General features: G+C 44.6%; 1 protein-coding gene across 1 annotated transcript in view; it reads left to right on the top strand.

Annotated features, from left to right (window-relative positions):
* The first annotated feature begins 218 nt into the window (after positions 1–218).
* CCN4 (cellular communication network factor 4) overlaps positions 219–17,268 on the top strand; it is a 35,265-nt gene continuing 18,215 nt past the window's right edge. The window contains exon 1 of the mRNA XM_041479389.1: positions 219–375. Coding sequence (XP_041335323.1) covers positions 328–375 — 48 coding nt within the window. The 5' untranslated portion in view covers positions 219–327. The remainder of the gene's footprint in view (positions 376–17,268) is intronic.

Below are 17,268 nucleotides of genomic sequence, written 5' to 3' on the forward strand. Positions count from 1 at the left end.
GTTGGACCCCGGCGCCGCAGCTTTCCCTTTAAGAGCCCTTTGGCTCACGGCGATGCACTGAAATGCAGGAGGTGGGACAACACCACACACAAAAATGAAGAAGTGAAGGCAGGAAAAGTTTCTCCAGAGGAAAAATGCAGGGCTTGTCCTTCACCGTGACGTCAGGTCTGTCTTTAATAAAATCCCCAAAGAGCCAAGAGAAAAAGGCAGAGTGCCTAGGCTGGGTTGCCAGTTCAGGATTGCTCTGCACTCCCCAAAGTGGTGTTTTTGTTCAAAACGGCTCTAAATCTGGGTTCAATCAAATGCATTTAATCCCGGCTTCCAGGGATGAGGTGGCTTTTGCCCTGGATTCTAGCAGCAAGCAGCATTTTGCAGGTGAGTTTGGAAACTGCCGGGGAGAGCTGTCTTCCCTTCTGCAAACACTCTGGGGTTTAATGCAGGGTGGGCTGGGAGAGCCGAGGGTGCTGCGTGTGGGAAGGTGGGCACTGGGAAGATTCGGGGAGGTGGGAGAGCAGGAAGAGAAAGGTTGGCTGGGGGGAAAGGAAAGGAAAGGAAAGGAAAGGAAAGGAAAGGAAAGGAAAGGAAAGGAAAGGAAAGGAAAGGAAAGGAAAGGAAAGGAAAGGAAAGGAAAGGAAAAAGGGAAAGGAAAGGGAAAGGATGCAGAAATGTCTCAGAGTCGAGCTCTTCACAAGCATCCAGGTGGATCAGCACAGAAAACTGTAGGGTTTTTTTCCTTTTTATTGCTACTATTTGTGCCATGGAGCAAAAGAAGGATGGAGGATCCCCCACTGCTGCCCGAAGCAGCACGGCTGAGGCTGTCGGGGAGCGGCGTGGAGGGGAAAGGGCAGGTTCCGAGGGGCGGCGGTGCCCAGGAGTGCCGGCACCAGGCAGCCCCGGTGCCGGTACCGGGGCGGGGCGAAGCCGTGACGGGACCGGGACCGGCACCGGGTCCCGGAGGTGCCGCCGCTCCCGCAGGTGGAGCCGCTCCCGGCGCTGCCTCGGGGCCGGCGAGGGAGGAGGGTTTGATCCCTCCCGATCTCTTGGAGCTGCTGCTCCTGCAGCAGCAGCCGCTTTCCTCACCCTCCTCTTTGGAAAAACCGGTCCGGGGAAGCCGCTTGATTCCCAAAGGTGCCGGAGTTTTGCTCTGCCTTTGCTGGTGCTCGCCGCAGCTCGGCTGGGCTGAGAGCAGCCGTGGGGAGCGTGCGGCTCCGGCGGGACAAGCATTGTCCCCATCCCCGGAGCCAGCGCTGCCCTCGGGGCTCAGGGAGCTTTGGGGACCCGGGAGCGAGTGGGATGTCAGAGACCCGTTTGGGCTACCCAGCTCGGGGTGCGGTGTTCCGGAGGCAGGCACGTGTCAGCGGGATGTCACAGCATCCCTGTGCTCGGAGCGGGGCGGCACCAGCCGCTCTGCACGGGGGATTTTGCGTGGCAGGGCTGCTGGCATCAGGGGCTGGCTCGTGTTTTGTGAGAGACTCTAAGCCAGGAAAGCAGCGCACCTGGGTGACAGCAGATGGCACAGAGATAAGTCCTGCGTGGATGCTGGTAACAGGGCATCTTCTGTAAAATAAAACACGCCACAAAACCGACAGCAAGCAAACTGCACGTCTTGCGCTCCTGCGGGAAGTTGGTTCTTACCACAGCTCATTTTTGTTCAGCAAGGAAAAAATCAAAGGAGGGAGGTGCCCCCCATCCCCCCAAGCACTGTCACTAGAGTGATCTCTGCAAGCCTTGTAAATTGTGCAATGATTGTCCTGGGTTCCCTTGGTATCAAAGATTCTTGTGAAAAACCTGCTGTGGCATGAAAATCTCTGTGAGTGTGTCAATACATGCAGGAACATGCACTTGCTGAGGGGGTAGGCAAGTGAGTGCAATCCAGATGCTCCTAGCAGCATGTTTGGTCTAAAGAGTATCTAAAAAGAGTTCAAAACAGTTTTAAAAATAGCCTCAAAAGTCTTCTGGGTCTCAGTAGTTCCAGCTCAGGCTCTCCATTGAACAGAGCAGGTGGAGCTGCCCCTTGGAGCATTCGGGGACACTGTCACCTCCTAAACACACCCATGGGGCTGGAAACTTGGAAGGCTGCGCTTAGAAACCACTGAGTGGGGATAATTTCTCCCCAGTAATGAACTGGCTTTCTCTGGACCCTCTCCATGCCTGAACTGGGATGTGATGGGGGGTTGGTAGGCTGAGAAAAAGCAAGTTTCTGTTTGTCATATACAAGGGAGTGGGGAAACAAGAATGAAAAATGTGTACAGCACAGATCAGTGAGAGGGGATGGGGAGAGAATCTGGGAGGGACTCCTTTAGCTTGTGTAGTATTGAAAGGACTTTTGGGAGCAGAGAATTCTTAGTTTGGTCTGATTAAGGGCAAGGAATATTGCAATTATTTTGGGATATTGTGACTATTTAGCTGGCATGGCCATCCTGCTCATGAGATATTTTAGTTAAGTCATGAGTGTCATAACAGATGAGTCCTGGTAAAGCTCCAACACTGCCCCACCTCATCATCCATAGTTTTTATCTTTGCTGGCATAATCACAACAGTAATGAAGATCTTTCTAACTCTGCAGAGACATCCATGGAGTGGTAGCGCCAGGCAGGTCACTGTGCACATTGTGCAAAGCCCTGTGGTCTCCCTGGAGACTTGTCACTCTTCACATATAGGAGGAACTACAGACAGAAAAAGATGTTCCACTGGGAAAGAAGAGGGTTGACTCTCCTTTTCCAGGGAGAAATGCAGAGGAGATAATATAAGAAGGTCAGGCAGGTCTCAAAGGCATCTCAGATGGCAACTCTCAGGTTCTGCATCTCCTGGTACTGTTGGAAACTACAAGCAGTTATTCAGTTCTTAAAGAATTTTATCAACAGGGGTTTTTATTAGGGCAAAACTGCACAGGTGATGGGTTTATGAAGAAAAAAATAACTGAATATAGCTGGAATTTTAGGTGTAAGTTTTGAAAAATTTCTTGCAATACTTTTTTTTTTTTAAATATAGTTATAAGGACAGAGACCATGGGAGCCTAAGTCCCTTCAACCAGGCTGATTCCTCAGTGTCTGAGTCATTTTTGCAGCAAGGACTTTAAAACTGGATGTGTTGGCTCCTTTCAGTGTTGCACATTGAGGAGTTAGAGCCAGCATCTTCAGTCTTGAGCCCTGATGACTCAGAAGTGTGAGACCACTTGTGCAGAAAGGACAAAATGTCCTAAACCAGGGTGATGATTAAAGAAACTATTCTGCACTTTGTAGAAAATTAGTAAAGGAGTTTATGTAGGAAGAACAGCATTGGAGGTTTCTAAAACATTTGAAGTGAAAGAATGGGTGGTGTGTGCATCTGACAATCTAAAATAAAAAAAATAATAGGGTGAATGCAAACTTGCAGACTTCTCAAATAGAGAAAGAAAACAAAGAATCAAGTTGTTCTTCATCACATCTGTTAGATTGTGCAAAGCCCTGTGGTCTCCCTGGAGACTTGTCACTCTTCACATATAGGAGGAACTACGAACAGAAAAAGATGTTCCACTGGGAAAGAAGAGGGTTGACTCTCCTTTTCCAGGGAGAAATGTAGAGGAGATAATATAAGGTCAGGCAGGTCTCAAAGGCATCTCAGATGGCAACTCTCAGGTTCTGCATCTCCTGGTACTGTTGGAAACTACAAGCAGTTATTCAGTTCTTAAAGAATTTTATCAACAGGGGTTTTTATTAGGGCAAAACTGCACAGGTGATGGGTTTATGAAGAAAAAAATAACTGAATATAGCTGGAATTTTAGGTGTAAGTTTTGAAAAATTTCTTGAAATACTTTTTTTTTTTTAAATATAGTTATAAGGACAGAGACCATGGGAGCCTAAGTCACTTCAACCAGGCTGATTCCTCAGTGTCTGAGTCATTTTTGCAGCAAGGACTTTAAAACTGGATGTGTTGGCTCCTTTCAGTGTTGCACATTGAGGAGTTAGAGCCAGCATCTTCAGTCTTGAGCCCTGATGACTCAGAAGTGTGAGACCACTTGTGCAGAAAGGACAAAATGTCCTAAACCAGGGTGATGATTAAAGAAACTATTCTGCACTTTGTAGAAAATTAGTAAAGGAGTTTATGTAGGAAGAACAGCATTGGAGGTTTCTAAAACATTTGAAGTGAAAGAATGGGTGGTGTGTGCATCTGACAATCTAAAATAAAAAAAATAATAGGGTGAATGCAAACTTGCAGACTTCTCAAATAGAGAAAGAAAACAAAGAATCAAGTTGTTCTTCATCACATCTGTTAGTAGGCAGGTATTGATTTATCTGATGTGATGGCAGTCATGGTACACAAATGCAAAGCTTTTGGCTTTGATGGGTGGGAAGGAGGAAATAGATGCTCAAAAATAGTTTTATTTGGCACCATCTCATTTGTGGACACCTATTTCACTACATAGTAACTGATAATGACCCAGGCTCAGAGCTGCCTCAGGCTGTGTGTTAAGAACCACATGTTCTTTTTCCTTCTATTATGAGATTTATCTTACAGATATAAAGCCAAGAATTTAATCTTTAAAATATTTGGATTTGGTAGCAGGGAAAAATTTTAAAATTTCTTTGGGCTCTTCCAGGAAAAATTATATTTTCACCAAACATAAACAAAAAGCCAAAACAAAGCAAAACAAAAACACAAAGAAAAGAAAAAGTGACACCTTTATTCTGCCCTGCAAAAATCCCATGGCTCTCCAGGGAGGGTGAGCTGAGCTTTACCTGTTAAGTTCTTCTTAAAAGGATTCTCCTGGTTTGCACCATGGCTAATGACACACAGATAATATCAGGCAGCACAGGTTCAGAACTGCTGTGCCTTCTCCTTCTAACCTTCCCACTATTCCCTCTTGCTTGACAACATCTGGTTACCAGAGGCAGACTGGATACACTTCTCTGTAGAGGGGCTCTTATCCTACACTTCCATAAATTGTAGACAACAATTAAATTGCCCTGGGTATAGCAGCTGAAGATTCAGCGATGGAAATGAACATCTTGAGGCCTGAAGCTGGCAGGCACAGCTCGCATGGGTATGGCTGCATTGTGCACAGGGCCTTCCCAAAGCTGATCTTTCATTTGGCAGACCCCCCTCACACATGCACTTGCAGGGTGAAATCATTGCTAAGGCAACATCCTGAAGGTAGCACTGAATGTTCTTCACGTGGATCAGAGGCCCACACCCAAGTCTGTTTCTGATGAAGATGCTTCCTAAGTACACACGCACACACACACAGACACACACAGAGAGTTTCTGCTGAAAGAAGTAGGACCTGGTGCATTTTCTTTCATAATTTCTCCTGCAAGTGTCTGAATTTGCTTTGGTCGTGTGAAACAATATCTTTTCCAGCATGGACCACAACAGAACTGTGGACAGGGATTGGTTTCCTCACCCTCCTCACAGCTGTGCCTGTTAATGTCCCCTGGGACAGGTCCTGTCCCCATTCCACACTGCAGCAGTCCAGCCCTCAGGGGAGGCTTCTCCAGGAGAAGGCATTAGTTAAAAGTGATAGCTATGGATTTTAGCAAAAGTGTGAGATTTATTTGATGATTCTGTGTGTCTGTCCTTTCAAGGACTCATGCATGTTTAATTTCTCCTGCCTTCCTCAGGAAGGTCAAAAATTTCAGAAGTCAGAAAGTTTTGCTATGGTCAAAAATTTCAGAAGTCCTCTATGGCCATATGGGACATTTGTCTTTGTTCTTCAGAAGCTCTGGGTTCCCATGTTAGGATGTTAAGAGTTGCTTTAACTTCTTGCCAGGCTCAGCTTACTGGGAACTGCTCCTTTTGGATGTCTCAGTGTCCCAGAGGGGTCTTGAGCATTCCTGTCTGGACAGCCTGGCTCTCATGCATGAGTGGAATTGAAGCTGTTTGTAAACCCAAGAAATGTATGTGAACCTTGGCAGCTGTGGCCTGGCAAAAGCTGGACTCCCAAAGCTTCAGCTGAAGATACATTTGAATATTGAACCTGACAGTGTCTCATGGTGTGGGCCAGAAAGCAGGGTGAGATTTTACTCAGTCTTTCAGATTTGTCAGTAGGAAGTTGGGTAGGTATCCTGGATTCATTTATTCCTCCTGCCTCCATCTTTGCTTTCATATGATATAATTCAAGTATCCTCATTCTTATGGCCCTTATCTTAAAAGCACAATTTTCCCTTTCTGTTGAGTAGAAACATTGACTGGTAGCTGATAGGCCCAAAGAAATGCTACCCATTTGTTTCCTTTCTGGGTTCTGATGTCCACCAAGCTGCACTGGTCTTCCAGCACCCAATTTCCCCATCATTCCTTCCTCACATGTTGGGTTTGCTGCACCCTGAGGTGAGTTCTCTTCAGCTCCCCATTGCTGCAGGAGATCACAGATCTGATTTTTACAGATGTGTTGCAGGGTCAAGGGACTGTGACTGCTGCTTTAGGAGCTCTGTGCAGGTATTCTTCAGTGCTGCTCTGAGTTTCCTAGCTATGGGTGAGGATCACAGGTTCTTCTACAGCCTGGTGGTCTCCCAGCTTTGGGATGTACCTCTGCTGGTGCTCTGTTCTTTGTTTGCATCCAAACTGAAATGTTATGTGTGTTCTGGCATCCTAGATGAAGTTTCTGGAGTCCTTTTAATCCCCTGTATTTTCTTGTAGACTACTGCTGGGCTTTGTAATCCTTGCATCTGGGCAAGGTGTGGGGAAGTAAAAGGGGAAAAAGGCATTTTTACCTCTGTGGGTGCCAGCCACTGACTCTGTCCCACGAGTAAATATTCTTGTGGTTGGGGAAGGAAAGGAGAGCCTTTAGGCTGAAATAGCTGTGGAAGAAGATAGCACTTAAGCTGAACTTTGTGGCACAACTCAAATAATGAATTTCTAATACTTGGGTTGGTAATGCATTCCAGGACTCTGTGGTCATCTCAGTTCCTCTTCTCTTTCTCAATAGCTCCCACGTTGTTCTTCTGTTTTATTAGTCTGGGTCTGTCATTCCACTTAACCTATAAAGCAAACAAGAGATGAGCAAGTTGGAAGGCCAAGTTTCATGAAATCCAGGATGGTGAGCAGTAAGGCCAAAAGGAAACCTGAGAGGTATTTGCAGAAATAATTGTGGGCTCATCCACAGAGAGTTGTGAGTCACCTGGATCCTGATGTTGCTGGACACCTGCACAGTGAAATTCCAGCACTGCAAAAGGACCTTATCCTATGAGCTTGCATTGCAAATTCACAGGATTCCTAGGAAAAAATATCTCATGCTTTCTGATGGGAAGGTGCAGCAAGATCTCTCGGTCCAGCATGAAACAAACTCCTCCTACTCATCTTAAAGTAAATTTGCCCTTTCCCTTCCAAACATATTGAAATAATCTCCAGTGAAAGGCTTCCAAGTAGATATGATGGATTGTTTTATTGGATGGTTTTATTATTGGATTGTTTTATTATTATCTCTAACATGCAACTGTGTGGCTTGACTCAGTATTTACATAGATTCAGAAATATGTAAATATCATATGTAGTCATAGAATTATAGAATGTTTTGGGTTGGACAGGACTTTTAAAGGTCAAACTGTCCAACCCTGCTGCAATAAGCAGGGGCATCTTCAACTCAACCAGGCTGCTCAGAGGCCTCCAACCTGACCATCAGTGTTTTCAGGGATGGAGCACCCACCACCTTTCTGGGCAACCAGTGCCAGTGTTCAACCACGCTTCCAAAAATCTTCCTTATGTCTAATCCAAACTGCCCCTCCTTCAGTTTAAACCCATTACCCCCTGCACCTTGCAGTATCTGTGTATAAGGAAAAGAACACAGTAAAGTCAGGACTAGTAACCAGTTTTGTAATTCTGTACAATGCCTGACAGAAAATTAGCTGTATGCCACCAGGAACAGTGCAGCCCACACAGGCTTCACAGCTTTGACCAAAACTGCTCTGAATGACTCACTGACTACCATTATTAAACATTTGTAGTATTTACACAGATTCAGAAATATGTAAATATCATATGTAGTCATAGAATTATAGAATGTTTTGGGTTGGACAGGACTTTTAAAGGTCAAACTGTCCAACCCTGCTGCAATAAGCAGGGGCATCTTCAACTCAACCAGGCTGCTCAGAGGCCTCCAACCTGACCATCAGTGTTTTCAGGGATGGAGCACCCACCACCTTTCTGGGCAACCAGTGCCAGTGTTCAGCCACGCTTCCAAAAATCTTCCTTATGTCTAATCCAAACTGCCCCTCCTTCAGTTTAAACCCATTACCCCCTGCACCTTGCAGTATCTGTGTATAAGGAAAAGAACACAGTAAAGTCAGGACTAGTAACCAGTTTTGTAATTCTGTACAATGCCTGACAGAAAATTAGCTGTATGCCACCAGGAACAGTGCAGCCCACACAGGCTTCACAGCTTTGACCAAAACTGCTCTGAATGACTCACTGACTACCATTATTAAACATCTGATTTTATTTTCTTTAGAAGGTAGCAATAATTTGTAGCTGCATGAACTGTTGCACTCTCCCTTTTCTAGAACTTGTAAATGAACTCACATTTTAATTTCTGCATGGCTTAAAACTTTTGGTTCTTTCCATGCTCTACCACAGTAGTTTTCCACACTACAATCAGGCTTTTCTTTTTGTTGTTTATTAATGAAGCTTTTGAGTTACAAGTGATGGCAGGATAGGTAGGGGAGTGGTTTTATTCTCTTGCTGAAGTTTCCTCTTCTCCACACAGATATCCTTGGCCTGTGAAAAGAAGAATATAGAGTAAGAAATGGAGCATGGCTTTGCTGGAACAGAGTTTGATGCCTTTTGGGGACAACACTAACCACCCAAAGCAATGACTCTGTTGAGCTTGTTTTATCTGTGTAGGGACCAGCCTTCTTGCACTGGGTGAGCAATAATACACCAGGGCTCTGCAGAGAGACTGGGAACTTCCCCAGAAAGTGCCATGACTATCCCATAGCATCTCCTGGCTGTGCTCTACAGCCCTGTGCCATCATCACTGCAATGCCTGATGTGTCCTTGGCATTCTCATAGCTGTGGGTACATGAGGTCACTCTGTAGCTGAGGTTTTGGACTTGCAAATCCTCCTTTCTGTTTTTTTCAAGTCCACCAGTATATTCCTGGGTGTGTGATGACCAAGCAGGCTATAGCTCACATTTATGATTTCCAGCTTGTATCAGCTGTGACAAAGGGAACTCTGTGTCTGGGCTGATAAGGAGGCAGAGACTTTGAAATCCATACGGGCAGAATTAAGTTCTCCTCTGAATGGCTGGCACATGTTCCTGGCTGCCCCCAGGCTACCAGTTCCTGGGGTTGAGAATAACAGCTGGGTCATTTTAGCTGTTTAGCAAGGAAGGACCAAACCACAAAAACTGCAGCCAGTGCTGAGAATCTGCAAATGGATTACATGATAAAATTCTTTAGTTACGTTTTAATGAGGGGGAAAAGAAAGGCTGGAAAACAATAATTAGGAAAATAGCCAGATTTCATTAACTAGTTTGGCCATTCAGCAGGTGATTTATTGATAAGTACTGCTAGCAATATTTCCTGCAAGATCTTGGACTTACAGGACTGGATCATACCCACAGCATCTGTGTGTGGGCTGATAAACACTGAAGTAAATAAGTAAGGGCAAATTAATTGGGCTCCTTTCTGTGAGTTTTATTTCCACATTTGACCTTAGTAGTTAAATATAAAATGACATCTCTGCTATTTAACACTGCAGTTCATTTATTGGCACTGTTCACTGTTAATTTTCACTGTTCTAGTGGTGTCCCAAGGGCACATTTTTAAAATTACATTACTTCTATGAGGCACAGCAGTCCTTGAGCCTGATAAAGGGGTCATAGGTAGTGGAATTTGGGAGGTTTCTTGGCTTATATTTCCAGATTTTGCATAAAAACCTGTGCTGTTTTTGCTCAGTGCACTGGGGTTCCCCACAGAGGTGGTGTGATCCTGCTTATGAAGGCTCGTGAATTCCTTGCCCACCAAAGCTTCCTGGGTGTGGGTGAACTCCTGGGTTTGTGGTAGAACAATGCCTAGTTTCAGGCTCAAATAAGATGTTTCTGCTTTTTAAAGATTATATGCTTAATTCTGTGTGGTTTACGTGTGTGTGTCTATACATATATATATATATACATAGTACATACATGCATATATGCACCCCCCACTCCCTTTGCATTTTTTTGGTTTGTGTCAGTTTTTCCATACATATCATACAGAGAGTCTGCTTGCACTTGAGGAGATGTTTGTACTGTATTTTTCACTGTTTCTCCCTGTCCCAGCTATATTAAAATGCTTGCCAGAGTATCATCTGGGAGTCTGGAGTATGTGTTTAGAGGAGTAAATGGATACTACAGCAGCAAAGTTGAGATTCCTTTAAAACCACTGCATCCTCGATAACGGTAACATTTTATAGAGCAGTTATTAAATAATTGAATTTGTTTCATTCACATGTGACTGTATGATCATAAAGGGGTTGATTATGATTTCATTGTTCACCCTCTAACATACAAGGGAAACCTCCTTAGAAAAACTGCCTCTGCAGTGGGAGCTGACAGGATAGAAATATCCTGGCTTAACACCTCCTGCCCCCTCCCCATCCGCTTCCCCAGTGTGGTTTTTCTGGTACAAATGGTGTCCGTGGAGCAGCCTTGGCCCCGGGGATGCTCGGGAGAAGCAGGGCTCTGCTGGGAGCATCATTTGTGCACCAACACTGCCCTCGCGTGTCGGGGCTGTGGCAGACCAGGACGTCAGCAACCACATCATTAGCAATTCTTCTTCATCCTCCGAGAGACAGACCGCGCAGCTGGTGTCCTCCCCCATAGCTGGAAGCAGCAGCCTTAACTGTTTAAAGGCTGAGATATTGCCACTTTCCAAGCTGGTTTGGGATGGGGAAGTGGCAGCAATACCCTGGCCTGAGCAAAGTCCTGTTTTGTTTGGCTTTTTTTTATGTTCTGTGTTATGGCATTCATAGTGCCAGCAGGTCTCTGGTTCACGAACAGGAATTTTGTCACCTGCTTGGTTTAGTCTCAGCACTATCAGAGCTGCCTGCAAGTAAGAGGGAATAACCTGTGCAAGACCCATTTCATCACTCTGCACAGATCCATCAAGCTATAAACTGCTGATCACCAGTGATGTGTGGGATTTGAAGGTGCTGGAGAGGTGAAAGAGTTCTGCCTTTTTGCAGACATCAGGTGCACGTGAGGGTTGAAATGCAAACACTAAGAAACTGGCTTTGCTGAGCTGACAGCACCTGAGAGGCAGCTCAGTGGAACAATTTATTTTTTGCATCCAGGAAGAACTCAGTGACTTAGTCTATTAGCTGTGTGTAGGAGGAGGGATCGTGGTATGGTTACAGTGTAGGAACAAGAAATCTAACTGCTATTTCTGGCTCTGCCACAGATATCCTGTCTGCCTGTGGGACAGTCACTTCACTTCTGGGGCCCCCAGATTAAAACAGGATCATTTAATAATATCAGCCTCATGAAAGTTGCTTCTTTCCACCATGAGTAATCCCTCCTGGAATCAGAATGTGACACGTTCTTCTTGCTTGTGCATGTGATGTATGTTCATTCCAAGCTGGAGAGGTGATACCTTTAAGTGCACCAGCCTTCATATTTAATTCTTGCAACAGTTTTTTCTCTGGTGTCTCTTTTTACCAAAGCTTTGAATTTCAGTTGTTTCCACTGACTTTAGAATCCAAGGAATTAATTATCCAGCTCAATTCATCCTTTTTCTATCTTATAATTTCACTCCTTTTCTTTTTTTCTTAGTGAATTTGTGCCAGGAATTGTTCTCTTTTCCTTACTTGTAGTTTCCACTGTATTTCATTCAAAAGCTAAGGTTCTGCCCCCAAAGTCTTGTAAAATTCAAGGCCTCTCTCTATTTTCTTTTTTCCACATTTGCAATGTGTCGTCTTTTGTTAGGGGTGGTAGGGAAGGTACAGCTGCTTTTTGGGGCTTTCTGTTGTGTGTTAAAAGAGGATCTGAGCTTCAGGCACATCTGGTTTAAGGCTGTAGTGCAAAGCCCAGGCTGGCTCAAGAGCTGGCTCTGACTTCTTCTAAAGCCCCTCATTCCCATGGCACAAATTTGCTTTTTTTGCTGTTTCTGGGCCAGATCTTCAGGAACAGGCTGTTCTCCCTGTTCAGGGACTCATCACCCCTGCTGCCTTCTCTTTCATGGCACATGGGACAGGATGCTGCCCAAAGCCATCACTCTGCTGACTGCTCCTCCAGAGCAGTTCTCACTAAAAAGAAAAAAAAAAAGTATCCCTTAGGAAGATTGTTTGGATCAGCCCATGTCCCAGGCCTCACACGGGAGAGTTATCCAGGTGATCCTCTCTCCAAGCTCCCTTTGGCTCTGTCTCCCTGCTGGCTGCTCACCCTTGATGCTGTGCTCAGCTGCTGCTCTGGGCAGCCAAAACGTGGCTGAGAGAACCCCGTGGTGTTCTCCTGTCAGCAGCAGGGACTCTTTGTCTCCCAGGGCCACAGTGTGGGGCTGCCAAGGGAGATGAACCCCAGTCAGTGACCTCAGGGCCTGGGCACCCCCAGCTCCAGTGGCCACCCCTTGACGTGGGCTCCAGGGTAGGAGCAAATGCCTGATTCAGAGCTGTCACTGCACTGGGAGCTGACCACCTTTACACCCACCTTTACACCCACCTCTATACCCACCTTTACACCCACCTTTACACCCCCCTTTACACCCACCTCTATACCCACCTTTACACCCACCTCTATACCCACCTTTACACCCACCTTTACACCCACCTTTACACCCACCTTTACACCCCCCTTTACACCCACCTCTATACCCACCTTTATACCCACCTTTACACCCACCTTTATGCCCACCTCTATACCCACCTCTATAACCACCTTTATAACCTGCTTTATCCAAGCCTTGCATGCCAAATATCCTCAGCCAAGTGCTGCTGATTTTCAGAAAGGGAAAGAATTCTTTTCCTAGCCATGAGCTAGCAGCCAAGAGAAGGAACTTTCCCGTGCCAGGTCTGTTGAATTTTAAATGTGAGCTCTATGGAAATCCAGACCAACACAGACCAGATGTGGTGAAATTGCCCATGACAAAGTAAGGAAACTTTACAAATCTAAGAGAACATCAAGGTGAAAATTTTGAATCTGAATTCAAGGTTTTCTTTAAAGAATGTTATCAAGTAGCCAAACTATTAAAAAGAGATTTCCCTTAAACCTGAGATGCAGAGACCTTCTCAGAACATCTGTTGATGGGAACTCCCTGGAACACCAGTTCAGTGCTAAGGAAACACTGTTTTGGAACAAAACCATTCTTTTATTCCCTTCTCACGAACGTTGAATAAATCTTTCTGAGATATTTGAATAGCAGACATTCTGAATGATCTTAATGTTATGGACATCCTGCTGCCTCCTGGCAGTTGCCCTGGATTTTCAGCTTCTGCCTATGGAAAGCCCTATTTCTTTTTGGTACTTTTTAAATCTCGCAATATTTTGTGATCATCTTATTTCCCTTTGATGCTATTAAAGTGTAAGACAGTGTTTGTTTTTACTTTTTGGTTGGTTTTTTGGTTTTTTTTTTTTCTGTTTGTTTGTTTTTTGGGATTTTTTGGGCCAATCTATATGGATTATTTGATGCTATTAAAGTCTATGGCATGAAATTATACATCACCATTTCCCCTGAATTGAGTAATTGCCTGAAATAAAACCCCAAACAGGATATGGATCTAAATCCCTCTTAATAGTTGAAAATAAGGTAAAAATGTGTCAGAGTGTCTGTGAAACCCAGGCATCCTCTCTCCACAGCCACTACCAAGCAGGCAGTATCTGTTTTCTCTTTTGACCTGGGGGTTTAATGGTTGTGGGCTCTGTGAACGTGGGGGTGAGACTCTGGTCCCTAAATGTCAGCCTTAAACTCCCCCCAACCACCATGAAGTTTGTAGCAGACTTGAAATCATTAGTTCTTGGCTTGCAAAATGAGTGTATTTGGAAAAATAAAATGTTGTTCCTTCCCATTTTGCATCAGTCTCTTTGTAACAGGTTGGCTTGCTTGTGTGTCTGTGGTTTGTTTTTTCTAATAAAAGAGACTGAGTAGGAAGGGCACTCCAAGTGCCCTGTAACAAAACTTGCAGGTTTTTTACTCACCTTCTGATAAAAATGCAAATGCACTTCCTGCCATTTTTGTAGAGTTGTGATGAACTGTATCAGAAATGGGGGATGGAGGAAGAGGGTGAACAGGGAGAAAAGCCCTTTTGTATTACAGTTAAAATACTGAATTCCACTGTTTTCTTGGAAAGCTAATGGGAGCTCTGGGTAGGGTCAGGAACCTGATCCACACCAATATTCTAAAATCCCTTTATTTTTCTCTACTTTGTGTCTGAGTTTTGTATTGAAACCAATGAGAGCTGGACACTCTTCTGGGGCTGGGAGCTTGGCTGAAGGAATTGAGCAATACAAAATTGAAATTATAACTTCTTAAGGATATTCAACCATGGAGAGTAGGGGAGAGAGGAGAAAAGTGGCCTGGAGGACAGGCAAGATGTGGGGCTGTGTGCTGAGATGGACAGACATTGAGGTCTGGTCCACAGCACTTTGGCTGCTTCTGGCTCTGCTCGACCCAAGGGCCTGTCAGACATCCCCATGTCAGCAAATTCCCATCATGTGAGACTTCCTTGAGCCTTGAATAGGCTTCATGTCTTCATGGTGGGCTGGAAAGTGGATGCTACTGCTGCTAAGTGCTGTGCCAGCACACTGGATCTGCCCTCTCCCCTCTCTGTCCTTTGTTGCTACAGAGTGTGCACATTTGAGGTCTTTATTTTCTCTGTTAAGTCGCCACTGTTAATCTCCTTGGTAGGTTTGAGAAAGAAAAAGACAAGTTTAAAAATGCACTTCTGACTCCAGATTCCACTTCCTGTTGATACAGCTGTGTTTCCTACTGGATGGCTCTGTAAACACAGAGTTTAACCCTTCAGATCTTGCAGTTATGTTGCTTCAGCATCACCAATTTCTCTCCTTAAAGGAAATTTCTAACTTCTCTGTCCAGAGCATCCTTTTCTTCCCTCCTTCTTTTTGCACATCTCCACACATTACTTATCCTGCTGTAGCTCAACACTTCATTCAAAAGGAACAGAATTTCCTCTTGCTGTTGGTGAAAATACTTCTGTCCTTCACAATCCCCATTTTTTCATGTTGTTTTTGTAGAGGAGAAATAATTGAATCTTCTAAGTTTAATCCACAGTAATTGAAATAATTAAAATCCCTGGCAAGAGCACCAGCAGAAAACCAAAGTACCATAATTCTGTAAAGAGAATTTTTAGTTCATGGGATGAGAAAGTGTCTAATAGACCTCATCTTGGGATAAATTACATTCCAGGGGTGTTTCAGCCCTTCATACCAGAACAAAATCTTCGCCTGTGTCTGTTTTCCTTCTGGGTCTGCACACTATTTAACAGATGTCATTGGGGGTATCACACCCTCTTTAATTGATGGCATTTGTGATATCATACCCATTGGTGAGGACCTGGTTGCATCTGACTCTGCTATCCTGAGTGAAACCTCTCTGCTGCTGGAGCTACAGGCATATCCAGCCTGAGGAATGTGCTGGCTGCCAGGCAATTGTTCCCCTTATGTGAAGAAAATAGAGAAACCCTTTTTTTCTAAAGTAGATTTCTTGAAGGTGCTCAGCTGTGGTGTTCCACCATATTTGAACTCTTCCAGACACATTTGAAAGTCATATTCAGATAAAATCATATGCTAAAAGCTGAATAAGGATATTTCTAGGGGTGAGTGAGTAGAAATTTGTTCTTCCCAGGTGCAGCACCAGCAAAGCCCTGGGGTTATAGCCCTTGTAGCAGCTCTGGGTTTCCCACCTCTCCCTGTCCATACTGATTTCTTCACAGTGAACTCTTAGAATCTCCCTCATCTGCATTCATTCCCTTCTCCCTGGCAGCTGCAAGTTCCTCTGTGGTCTGGGCAGCTCACAGTCTTCAGAGTTTGCTCCTTGTAGCAAAAGAAGTGTTGCCACTCCTGTTCTGCAGACACAGAGAGGTTAAAGCTGAGTTCAAACAGCAATGTCCTACTCTTCCAATGTAGAGTTTGTTCTCTACCTTTGGCTGCATTAAAATCAGGCATTTTATGTAGAGCTGTCAAGGCTCCTGTGAGGTCAGTGCAAGGATCCCCTCTGCATTCAGCAGAGAGGGGCCCAGGGTTTGCACCCAGCAGCTGGGAATGCAGCTCCTTGCTCAGAGAAGCTGAGGAGAGTGGGTGGCTTTTGACACATAATTTCACCAGTGCCAAAGATCCCAGTGGTCTACTGAGTGTCTCACAAGTGTGATTACTGCTTATAAGCAAACCTGAAATCTTCTACGGTACTGCACAGAGCTGGTGACTTGCTCCAGCACATTTTTGGAGCCAAAACACTCATACATTTGACTGCCAGGGAGATTTATTTTATGGACTAGATAAAATTAATTTGTTGGTGCAAATTATTTGACTTTTATTAGCATAAATATTCTTTTAAGGCATTGATATTTTAGTCACGCTGTTCTGCCTGTCTTTTAGCCTTTGCAGTGACTATGAGAAGTGAACAAGATGCATCCATGTGCAATTACCATGTGGCTTTGTGGTCTGCATTAGAAAAGGAGCTTCTCTTTTATAGTGTTATCTGTAGCTATGTCTTACTGCATGGGCATCTCCAGGTGCCAATCAAAATTGATTGCCTCCATTTCTTCTCCTCTCTCCAGCTGAAAGATTTTGGGTTGCTCAGCCTGGAAAAGAGAAAGCTTCAGGGTGGAGTCATTGTAGCTTTCCATTACTTATAAAAGCAGCTTATAAAAAAGAGAGACAGAGACTTTTTACATGGGCAGATAGTAACAGGACAAGGGGGAACAGTTTTAAATCAGAAGATAAGACATTTATGTTAGATATTAGGAAGAAATCCTTTACTGTGAAGATGGAAGGCACTGACACAGTTGCCCAGAGAAGTTTTGGACACACAGTCTCTGGAAGTGTTTAAGGCCAGGCTGGATGGGGCTCTGAGCAACCTGCTCTACTGGATTCCTGCCTTTCCTGGGGGAAATCTGGTCAGATATCCTGTTGGATGTGTAAGAAATTAGAAATTAGTAGCTTCTTCATTCACAGAGAAGAAAAATGTTTATTCTATACTTTTAATGGGATAAATTGACCCTCAAATGACTGTGCGCCCCAAAACATTTCCCTCCTGATGGGCTTGTCGTGAAAGCAAGATTTTCTTTTCCTTTCTTAAAGAGAAAGTGGAGGTTGGCTTGCTTGTGGTTGGGCTTGTAGCTTACATGAAGTTTATGACAGCACTAAG

The sequence above is a fragment of the Pyrgilauda ruficollis genome, unplaced genomic scaffold (genome assembly GCF_017590135.1).
Source record: "Pyrgilauda ruficollis isolate IOZ18807 unplaced genomic scaffold, ASM1759013v1 scaffold48, whole genome shotgun sequence".
Classification (NCBI taxonomy): Eukaryota; Metazoa; Chordata; class Aves; order Passeriformes; family Passeridae; genus Pyrgilauda; species Pyrgilauda ruficollis.